General features: G+C 32.5%; 1 protein-coding gene across 1 annotated transcript; it reads left to right on the top strand.

The window, feature by feature from the left end:
* Positions 1-812: 812 nt before the first annotated feature.
* LOC140438766 (uncharacterized) lies at positions 813-1430 on the top strand. The gene has a single exon (XM_072528415.1). It carries the CDS (start codon positions 813-815, stop codon positions 1428-1430), a length of 618 nt encoding a protein of 205 aa, XP_072384516.1.
* The last annotated feature ends 11071 nt before the right edge of the window (positions 1431-12501 follow it).

Here is a 12501-nt window from a genome sequence, read left to right on the forward strand (position 1 = left end):
TGTAAATGTTTTTCTTAAACATAACTAATATTTAACATTTTATCTATTATCTAAAACCTAGCATTTTTATAGGGAAAGTAATAATGGAAAAGTGGTCCATGGGCAAGGGAACAAATTATTTTTAACTTTTATTTATTTATGAAACGGGAAAAAGATTTGGGATATTGCACAACTCCTTTACCCCTAATAGAGCGAGTGGCTCAAGCAACTGGTACCTCAGAAAGTACAGCGAAGAGGATAATTAAGGAAGGTAAAAACAAACCAGCAACTTCACAATTTGTATCACCCAGAACAAGTATTTGCAAGCCCAGCCCCAAGTCATCAACCAATCCATTTGAGGAACACGTCATAAGAAATACCATTTACACGTTCGCTACTATCCACAAAAGAAGACCTACCATGAAAGTTGTTTGAAACGAAGGAATTGTAACTGGTGAACTATCTTCTTTCAGAAAAATTGTGAAGAAATTAAGATTTAGGTGGAGAAAAGTGGAAGAAAATAGGAAAATTTTAATCGAAAAAACTGACATAAGAGCCAAACGAACAGAATTTCTAAGAAAACTCAAAAAGTACAAATCTCAAAGTAAGATATTTATTTATTTACATTATAACTAATTTTAAAGTAATTCACAATATTTTGTAGATAGAAATATTGTATATAGTGATGAAACTTATATACATAGTTCCCACACAGTTCCAAAAGGTTGGGATGATGGACGATCATCTTACATTGTGGTGGTAAAAATGGATTTTTCGAAAATGCTGCTCTCATTTTCAAATCCGGACAAAAAACTGGTGATTATCACGATGACATGAATCACCAGAATTATATGAAGTGGTTGAAAGACAAACTTCTTCCCAATTTACCTTCCAATTCAGTTTTAGTAATAGACAACGCCTCATATCATAATGTGACTCTTGAAAAATGTCCTACATCGGCTTCGAAAAAAGACATCATAAAAAAATGGTTGACAGAAAGAAACATATTTTTCGATGAAAGCGAAACAAAACCGGAGCTCTACAGTAAGGTACTCATTGCTAAACCTAAAAATCCAGTATATGCTGTCGACCAATTATTAACACAGCACGGCCACTTGGTTTTACGTTTACCACCATATCATCCGGAACTTGAAAAGATATGGGCCATTTTAAAAAATGAAGTTGTAGCAAGAAACGCGACTTTTAAATTAGCAGATGTTTTAGAACTAGCCAAAATCAGGCTAAATGAAATCACGTCAGAAATATCGGTAAATACTTGCAGGCATGTTGATAAAGTAGAAGAAGAGTACTTCAGCCGAGAATACATACTGGATGAAGCGCATGAAATCATTATAAATTTAGATGACGATAGCGAATCATCTGATCAACAGAACTGTCTAATACTGACGATGACGACGGCTACAACAACGACCTATAAATGGGCAAGGTGACAAGCTAGGGATTCCGTCCCTCCATGTATATTTTTTAGTTCTTTTAACATTTTATTAATTATTTCATTCCTTATCTAGTTTTAATTAACGTGTATGTGTGTGTCTTATCGTGCGTAACCTAATATTCGGTCTCCATGTAGATGCCGCATTAATATTCTTAAATACTTAGAGACTATTCCGGTTGCACAGTCACATTGAGTATATAATAGCAGTACCCTCTAGAGAGTGTCATATAACCCCATAAAAGTAAATTGTTTATCACCGCCCATCCAAGTGCAAGAACGAAATTCCACAGTTCATTCATTATTAAAGGTAGTGTACATTTAATTTAAACTAGCGGACCAACTCGACATCGAGTTTTGATGTAAGTTTTGCTGATATTTAAGAGGGCGGAGTCTAACGATCCATCGTTTCCGTCGCCTGGTGTAAATGTTCCAAAAATCCTAAAAATAAACTGTATCGACGCCAATTTTTTTAAATTGCAAATCGATACAGTAGTTTTTTAGGATTTTCAGGAAGATTTACATTAGGCAACGGAAACAATATGATTGTTAGACTCCGCCCCTCTTAAATAAAAAACGGAAGTAAAACCGGAAGTAACTTTTTTTTTGCATATTTTAGATTGTAAAATGCCACGTTTAAGAAAAAGAAGTCGGTTTGAGAACTCTAACTAACTAACTAACTAAATTTATATTTAAATATTATTTAAATTTAAAAAATACAGAAACAGTATGATGCTCCGCGCTAGTCTACACTACCGCCTACTGTTCCACTTTTTTGAGAATACGCCACAATTTTACTTTATAATAAGTTTATTTTTTATTTATTTATTTAAAATAAACCTAATTTAAAGTAAAATTCTGGCTTATTCCCAACAAAATTAATAATATATTTCTAACTAATAAATTAAAAACAAAGTAATGCTTACCTCATTATTTAATTCTTTAAGTATTAAACTCAAAACGTAGTCTAAATCTCTAAATATCAATCACAATACCTCACACACGCTGCACTTGTTGGAAACAGAATACTTTCTAACTAAACATAAAAATAAAAAAATACCAACTCATCAGATAGTGTAAAACAGACCCCATAAATTAAAATCCGACACAGGAGGATCCCGAATTTTGAGTGGTCATTATCGTTATTCCTTAAGTGGAAACACTTGTTGGTGCATTCCAGCATTCGAAAATTGGAACCGGAAGTATTTACTTCCGGTTTCATAATTCTGAATTCAATCAGTAAGTATAAGAAAAAAGTAGACGCGGGCATATTTTAAAAATACATTGAAAATTAGGACTTTAAATTTTGAAGAATGAAACCTGTAAAATTCCTATACTTTACTATAGGAAAAAATTCATTTTATGGCCGCCATTTTTAAACCGGTTCGAATTTTTTAAACTTTAAACCTTAGGGGGAATCTACTCAACAATCTGTTTAATTATTCGAAAAAATTATTGTCCTATCTATCACCGTTTAGGAGGAGTATTGCGCACAAGAAAAGGGCTTAGCCTTTTAGTATATAAGATACACAGACAATTTAATTAATTGATAACTTTGTATTTAACTTATTTCGTCTTAAAGCATAATACCAGCAGAAGTGGTTCTAATTTATTTAAACATTAATTGTTTTTAAACAAATTCTATAAATCAATTTCATCTCCCCGCACAAATTTATTTTCGGTCTTTTGGATTATTCTGATTAAAAAAGGTTTATTGTAATTTTTCTCTAAAGTTGATCGTTTTCAACTTATACAATTTAAAACTGAAAAAAAAAAACGAAAATGATGATTTTCAAGGCTTAAAAACACACAATTATTTTTGAATTCACCAAACCTTGTTCTATCAGTTTCTGATACTTTAGTTTGGCCTATTTGATTTTAAAACATTGTTTTTAGTTGTTTGAAGCCCTTATCCCAACCTAAAAATGGATTTATACAAAACTCTTTAATAAATTAGGACCTCTTTTTGTATGGGCGACCTCTTGAACATTATTCTGCGGTCTTTTATGAAAGTGATTATGCAAAAAATCTCATGCGAATATTTTTCCCAATGAATTCGAGGCTTTCGTCTCGTATAAACACATTTTGCCGATTTTTCTACCATACATTAATTTGTAATTTATTTGATTGTTCTCTAGATTTTTTCAGTTCTTAAAAGGTTTATTTACAAGCCAAATTAGTGCAACGTAAATATTTTACATTTTTACGCAGCAATTCTGAAGACGGGAAGTCGTAAATTTTTATTACATCTTTCAATGTTAGATAAAATAAAAATGCGATGACTAACTGGAATGTTTAAGATTAGAGAAACATAATATGTCATGTTTATTGGAAATACTCGACATTATTAGCACGTGCAAATCCTACCCCGTCGCCCAATTTCCTATGAAATTAAAATGGTGCATGTTTTTAGGATCCATTTATTTTTTCGGACATGCGTATTTACGAGGTCCAGGAGGTTTTGAAACATTTCTACCATATGATCCGGTGAAAATTAAAGTGGCATAAGTCAATTTAAGACATGTATGAGGAACACAGTGGTTTGTTAAACTCATTAAAAAAACTAAACAAAACGATATTGCAATACAAATAACTGAAACATGTTTATCTGGTCAATCTAATCTATAGTCCAACAAAAAAATAATAAAAGAGTCATACGCGTGATCTCTTAAGTTATCCTATATTTTTGCTCTTCCAATAAGTTTTACCAAGAAGCGGTGTTAGTAGCGGAGAATTTATTTTTTATTTAGCGTATGGTATATTAAGAACACATGAATATTTTTATAAAAAACGTTTAACCTTTTATAAAAAAAAACGAACATCTAATACATATATCAGTAAAATCCTACACAGTTTGTTATTGTGGTCATGCAACAAGTAGCGCACTGGTTTTAAACAAACTCTAATTCCGGTTTATTGGCCAGCCGCAAATCCTGTAGAACGGAAAAATCGTGATCTAAAGCCCCAACTGGCAATTTTGACAGGAGCTGACCATACATCATGTAAAGAACAAATTCCAGCTGTAAGATTCGCTATGAACTCCGTTAAATCGCAGTCAACAGGTTATAGTGCCGCGTTTCCAACCTTCGGTCGCGAATTGCGTACTCCCGATGATGTACAACGAGACTTTCGGACTATTGTACAAAATGACAACTTCGTACCAGAGATAACCCCATACCTAAAGACTCTCAGTAGTGTTCTATACCAAGCTCGCGAAAATTACGAAGCAAATCAAGATCGCGCAAAGACTTATGCCGATCAGTATCGCCGCGCCAATATGACGTTTAAACTTATTTACTGCCCACACGACAGCTAAGGTCTCAAGTTCAGTAGTACAGTAGTTCTGTTCAGACTTTGTTAGGAGACGACTGGCGTATTCCACTGGTCTCTCCTCGGATCCCTCCCCCTGGAGTAAACAAGCTCCCAATGCGTAAGAACTATCATCAGTTCTAAGAGTATAGGGTAGGTTAGGATCAGCCTGTCTTAGTATAGGGCTAGAGCACAGAAGAATTTTAAGTCGGTCAAAAGCTTGAGTTTGGTTTGTGGTCCAAGTCCAACGAGCATTCTTCTTAAGAAGATTGGATAAAGGTTTGCTGATGTCAGCGAAATCTTCAATAAAACGTCTAAACCAAGAACATGCTTGTAGGAGTGAAGTTAGCTCTTTGACATTTTTCGGAATAGGTCGGTTGACAATACTGGCAACCTTATTTGGGTCAGGGTTTATACCAGACGAAGTGATTACATGACATAGGTAAAGGACAGAAATACAACAGAAATTACGTTTTAAACGATTTAAATGTAATTTAAATATTGTTAGCCGAGATAATACTTGCTCGAGGTCAGCGAGAGAATAATTAAGTCGTCTAGGTAAGCAAGTATACGAACATTAGGTAAACCAGAGCGAAATTTGTCAATAAGTCGCTGAAAAGTGGAAGGTGCATTGCGCAGTCCAAAAGGCATGCGCGTATAGCGAAATGTGCCAAAGGGGCAAATGAAAACCGTCTTGTCTCTGTCTTCAAATTTAACAGAAACTTGGTGATAACCAGACTTCAAATCTAGTGTTGACATGCAACGTATTTCTTTCGTCGCATGTAACAGATCATCTATTCTCGGTAGCGGATAGACATACGGTCTAGTGATCGCATTTAACTTACGATAATCTACTGTAAGACGAGTTCCGCCATCCTTCTTCGGAACCAGTACTACAGGCGAAGCATATGGGGATTCACACTTCTCTATGGTTCCATCAGTAAGAAGTGTATCAAGCTCTTGTTTGAGCTGTGCTTTTTTAATCTCAGACATTCGGTATGGGGGAACAGCGATTGGATTTTCATCAGTTAAAGTTATATAATGTTCGGCAAAAATGTTTGGACAAAAAACATTATCATGTTTAGACAAAAGGTCATTAATTTCAGACTTTTCTGTTGGATCAAGAGAAATGGCTTCATCTTCTCTCAATTCAACTCGAGCCAAATGAACAGAATTTGACCTGAGATCAGATATAAATAATTCAGATGAAAACGGATAGCGTACAGACAATTCATCACCATAATACCAGCAATCACGTGGTATATCAAGAATGATATTAGCTGACCTAAGAAAATCAGAACCTAGAAGTGTTCTACTTTGTACATGATCAGGTACAGAGCATAAAGTTAATGAATGTTTTCTACCTTGAAGTACGACATTAACCTGAAAGAAAAGAGCATTAACACTAGTTTTGCCATCAGCCAAAGTCATAAGCTATGGTACTATAGGGAATTTTATCTTTGAGTAAAATTTCTCGAAGTGTAGCACCAGCGATGCTACGTTCGGCACCTGAATCAAGAAAACAACAACCATGATGATCTTCGATGGTAATTGGAGTCAACGGGATTGAATGTGACTGAATCTGTCGATTGCAGGGAAGCGCAAAGAAATTCAGCCGAAGTTGAAACATAACCTATGTCAGTACGTTTACTACACTTGGGACAATTTGATTTAATAAAACCTGGGCTTTTACAACCATAGCAGAAAATCTGGGAATTTTCGTTGATATTGGCAACGTTGGGATTTGAAAAAGGTTGCTTTGTACTGTTGTTACTTAAAGAAGTAGAAGAAGGTTCTTATTTACTGCGGGATGCTAGTTTACGACAGTCGTCCCTTTGGTGTCCAAAATTCTTACAATAAGAACATTGTTTTGATTTTCGGGTACTACTTGCATTACTTTCTGTTTTATGTACGGAAATATTCGGAACGCTTTTAACAATATGGAGCGATTGTTCTACAACGCGAGCTGCTTCAACAAGATCTCTAAAATTAAATATAGATTCTCTCCATACCTTATCTCTAATAGATGCATTTAATAATCCAAATACCATATCAAGTTGAGCATGTTCCGAAATGGTGGAGGCGCCTTGTTGACGTGGCAACAACGAGCACGCTTTGCTGACAAAAACGTCGGTTTTTTTCATTGTGACCTTGTTCGACCGCGAAAAGTTCACGATAAACTAAATACGCCGGCTTTGGAAAACCGTATGCATGCTGGAGACTTTCTATAGCCTCATCAAACGTTTGAATGGATGATTGATACCTTGATACCACGTTGCAGCTGAATCAATTAAAAGCATAGACAATCCTTTTAACGCGTGATGATCAGAAATATTAAGACAGTCTTTATACACCGTAATGGCATCAATAAATGCCTCGACATCTTCATTTGGTTTTCCCGAAAACCGATGTTTACATGCTGAAAAGTTAGAATTGGAAGTACTTACAGTTTGGGCTTGATTGTTAATTCCTTGTAGACTTGTAATTAAGCTCTGGAGCATGTCTTGACTCATTACTACTTGTTGAACTGTTTCACTATTTGTAAGGGGGGTATGTTGTTATTTTTCCCCTTTAATTATCGTTGAGTTCGTTCAATTATTTTTACTTAGGGAAAGAATGGATTTTCAATGTTAACAGGTATTTATTTAGCACTGCTCTTACATGAACAAACTGAACATTAACAAGACTTAGATAAAAAAACAAAACATGAAGCGTTATAACCTCTTAATTAAAAAATAACTAATAATCCGTATGGCCCTTTTTCTAGTAGGACGCATGGCACATCACGAATAATACAGGACGCAGAGCGACCTACAGGGTAGGCAACATACACAACACACTGCAATACAGGTTGCATACACTTAGGAGATTTGTTACATTTTAAAGTTTGATTTTGCAATAAAGTAAATATTGAAAAATCAGAAAGATAAAAAGTTTTACAAGATATTATTTGAAATTTACTTTAAATTGGTTTTGTCTTCAAGAAGACTTAAAATATTTTTTTTGTGTAAATTTTATTGTATTCATTTACGCTGATTGTTAAGATAACGGCAAACTTTGATAATTGTTTTATTCTTCTTTAAATAAAATAAAGAATACCAATTTTTTTTAACATACTATTTTTATTATTATCCTTTTTTCTCTATCCCGATAAAGGACAACTAGGAAATCTTTGAACCCACACAACATAGGTTAATATAAGGAGATTTTTCACCCTGAGAACAATTAAGTTGTTTGATTTGCTCAATTTATCAAGTAAAAAAATTAATAACATAATAAATGGCCCCCAACGTGTAAAGCTTAGAAAGTATTTCTAGTTGAAATTTAGAAGGATAGAGAAAAGAAAGCAGGTGATTGAAAATTTATTTGCCCGTTGATCAAAGTTGATGTATTTGCATTTTATGACATAACATTTCAAATTTCTCTAGGTACAAATTTCGCATGATTTATATTATTATATTTGATTGATTTTTTTTACGATTGACAAATTTTTTAAAAATGTAGTGCATTTGTTTGAATTTATTGCATTTGGGATAAGATGAAAAGTTTTTCGTCTTTGCAACATTACACGAATTTTAAAGCTTCACATTTGGCGGGGATAAATAATCTAACAAAAATGTCGATCACAAGAAGTAAAAGCAAAGAAAATTTAGGAACTAAAAATATGGAGTTGGAACAAGGGGAATTATCACGAATAGATAAATTATTACAGCTAATGCAAATACAAACACAAAAAATAGATGAAACAAAACAAATAATGAAAGAAAATCAAAAAGAGACAAAACAAGCCTTAGAAGAAAACAACAGAAATATAGAGAGTATTAAGAAGGAATTGGTACAGAAAATCGAGGAGATTGTAGAAAAAAACGAGAAACAAGAGATAGAGATTAAAGAAATCAGAATTCAAATGAAGAAATTAGAAAATTTAGAAACAAAATTTGAAAACGCTTTGCAAGAAGACAAGAAAGAAATAGAAACTAGAGTTAAACAATTAGAAAAATAAGTTATAGAAACCAAGAGTCAACAAAAGGCAAGAGAAACAAGAGAAATATTCATCCAAAATTCCGATGATGTGAGATTACAGTTTGGCGGGGATGTAAGAAAATTACACCCAGTACCGTTCATTAACAATTTAAAAAAGAAGGTACAATACAGGGTGGTCCTTAAGTAATTGTACAAAAAGAAACCGTAGATTCTACACTTTAAAATATTACGATTTAAGCCAAATTGCTTAAATAAAATGTTGATATTAAGAAAGATACAGGGTGTTAAAGTGGAAATTTAAAATTTTAATTTTCGCTATAACTTTTATGTTTGTGAACATTTATATATCAAAATTCGTAACTAGGTACTATTGAACATCATAAATTATAATTTGATGCATGCTTTAATGTAGCTGATAAAGGGCGCCACATACGCTACATATGTGTCATACATTTGCACTTAACTTTTTTGCTCTCTAAGTTACCGGTGTTTGTGATATAAAATATGAAAGATACATTATTTTAACAATAAAAAGGTATACTTGTTAATAACTTCAAAACTCAACAGTTTTCGAGATAATCGCATTTTACAAATCAACTACATAATTCAGATTTAAGGCAATTACTCCAAGCAACGAAAGAAAATTAGACAAAAACATCAATACTTCTGAAGTTTGGTATAAAATGTCTTTAATAAAGTTAATAGTTAACGAAATATTAAATAAAATAAATATATTAGCAGGACAGAATAGTAGGATTTGACAAAATAACATAATCAATGGATTTTACATCAAACATTTTACGTTTTGTATTAAATTAAAGTCATAATCAAAATATAGTCATAAGCAATAATAGTTAAACTAAATAACATTAAACTTTTTGTCAAAGTAAGTGTTCGATATGTCCACCATTTTCTTTAATTCATTTGTTAATACATTCCATAAAAGATCGTCTCATATCAAATAGCATCATTGGTTCTAAATAAACTGCTGCAATATTTATAATAAGTATTATAAGTATTCTTTTGGGATTTTTATGCATTAAGTAATTATATTAATATCTCACCACATGACCAAGGAATATGACTACCACGAACAATTCAACGTTCAGGAAAGTTGTATTTAAGTATGTTCCACTGCCCTCTCTCTATAATGTGGTGGTGTACCATCTTGCATAAATCACGTATTTCGTCTTAAGTTTGATGACAATTCTTCCAACAAATCAAATAAAATAATTTTATAAAAAATGTAAATAAATCTCACCATTCAAATTACAAGGTAATTCGCATGTCCGTAAAAAATAATTACCAATTGTTCCAAACCATACGTTTATTTAAAATTCATGTTTAAAATGCATATCGTATGGTTTGATACCATTTGTAATTATTTTTTATGGACATGCGAATTACCATGTTAATTTCAATGGTGAGATTTATTTACATTTTTATAAAATGATTTTATTGATTGGTACACCACCACATTATAGCGAAAAGTGCAGTGAGAACATAATTAAATACAAATTTCCTGAACGTTGGATTGTTCGTGGTAGTCATATTCCTTGGTCATGTGGTGAGATATTAATATGATTATTTAATTCATAAAATTCCCAAACAAATACTTTATTATTATATTATGTTTATTATATATTATACATATAATACTAATTATAAATACTGCAGCAGTTTCTTTAGAACCAATTATGGTATTTAATATGATCGATCTTTTATGGAATGTATTGACAATTGAATTAAAGAAAATGGTGGACATATCGAACACCTACTTTGACAAAAAGTTTAATGTTATATTAAGTTTTACTATTTCTTAATTTGGTTTATTAATAAAATATTTTGATTACGACTTTAATTTAATACAAAACGTAAAATGCTTGATGTAAAATCCAATTATTCTATTATTTTGTCAAATCCTACTATTCTATTCTGCTAATATATTTATTTTATTTAATATTTCGTTAACTATTAACTTTATTGAAGGAATTTTATACCAAAATTCAGAAGTATTGATGTTTTTGTCTAATTTTCGTTCGCTGTTTGGAGTAATTGCGTTAAATCTGAATTATATAGTTAATTTGTTAAATGCGATTATCTCGAAAACTGTTAAGTTTTGAAGTTATTAACAAGTATACCTTTTTTTGGTAAAATAATGTATCTTTAATATTTTTTATCACAAACACCGGTAACTTAAAAAGCAAAAAAGTTAAGTGCAAATGTATGCCACATATGTAGCATATGTGGCGCCCTCTATCAGCTACATTAAAGTTTGCACCAGAGTATAATTTTTGATGATCAATAGTACCCAGGTATGAATTTTTATACATAAATGTTCATAAACATGAAAGTTATAGTGAAAATTAAAATTTTAAATTTCCACTTTAACACCCTGTATCATTCTTAATATCAACATTTTATTAAAGCAATTTGACTTAAATCGCAATATTTTAAAGTGTAGAATCTACTGTTTCTTTTTGTACAATTACTTAAGGACCACCCTGTATATCGGAAATTTTGAAGCAGCTAAAGAAACCATCTCAAAGATGAGGCGAGTCTATGGTTTGACAGCAAAGAAGAAGAGTTAGACAGTTGGCATACATTTGAACATAAATTTTTGAGTTATTTCTGCGGGAAAATACAACAGTTACAAGTAAACAAGGAATTGCAAAATGGAAAATACCATGAGAGGATGGGTATCTCAGAAAAAACATACGCATTGCAAATGTACAACAACGCCAAACATCTGCAATACAATTATTCATCCGAGCAATTAGTAGAGTTAATTGCTAGACATTTTGAAGATACACTTGAAGATCACATCAATCTCCAGAACTACAAGGACATCGACAGTTTATGCCAGTTCTTACAAATAAGAGAATCGCGTATGCAAGAAAGAAGGGCAAGGAGATCGCAAGAAACCTATAGACAACATGAAACTCAAGAATACAGAGATAAAGGGCAAAATGTTAGAAGGGACTATACAAGACGAGAATTTATTCCAAGAAGGGAAAATGAAAGTAGAGAAAACAGAAGAGAAAATTATGAACGCAGAAATCGGCAATGAAACGAGGACAGATATCGAGAAAATCAGAATAGAAATAACACCCGCACATATCACGAAAACAGAAATAATAATCGACGAAATGAACAGGAATATCGAGGAAACCGATACTGGACGGACAGGCCAAAAGAAAATAGAAGAGAAGTAAATAATACCCAAATAGAAGAAGTTGAAGATGAGACACAAAGCGACAGGAGAAGAAGCACAGAGGAACAACAGGCGTTTTTTCAAGAAGGCGCTCACTAAAAACAAACCACACAGGAATCTTTTGTCACCCGAAAGAATTTATTAAATTAGCAGGAAACAATGAGAAAAGAAGTGGAGCTAATCTAAAATTTGTGGAGGGTTTTATCAAAGACAAACCAATTAAAATTATGATAGATTATGATAGAAGAAGTTAATTTGACAAATTTAATTTACAAAATACCTAGGGTAAATTTGGTGGGCGCAAATAAACGGACATTGGCAACGATAAATGAAGGCATACAATAGGACAATGAGTGATGGTACGATTGGACAAGAAAGTTTATGCATTACAATGTGTAATAATGCCAAACATGTCACATGACATGATTGTAGGAGTAGACGAACTGGCAGAAAAACATATCATAGATTTCAAAAATAATACGATGAAGCTAACAGAAGAAAAAGAAGGAGAACAGGACAAATGGGAAAAGGATAAAGAACAGGAGAAACAGGACTATTCGGA

This window comes from Diabrotica undecimpunctata, chromosome 4 (assembly GCF_040954645.1).
Source record: "Diabrotica undecimpunctata isolate CICGRU chromosome 4, icDiaUnde3, whole genome shotgun sequence".
Taxonomy (NCBI): Eukaryota; Metazoa; Arthropoda; class Insecta; order Coleoptera; family Chrysomelidae; genus Diabrotica; species Diabrotica undecimpunctata.

Coding starts and splice junctions, on each gene's coding strand:
- LOC140438766 (XM_072528415.1), top strand. CDS start 813: ATGAATCACCAGAATTATATGAAGTGGTTGAAAGACAAACTTCTTCCC.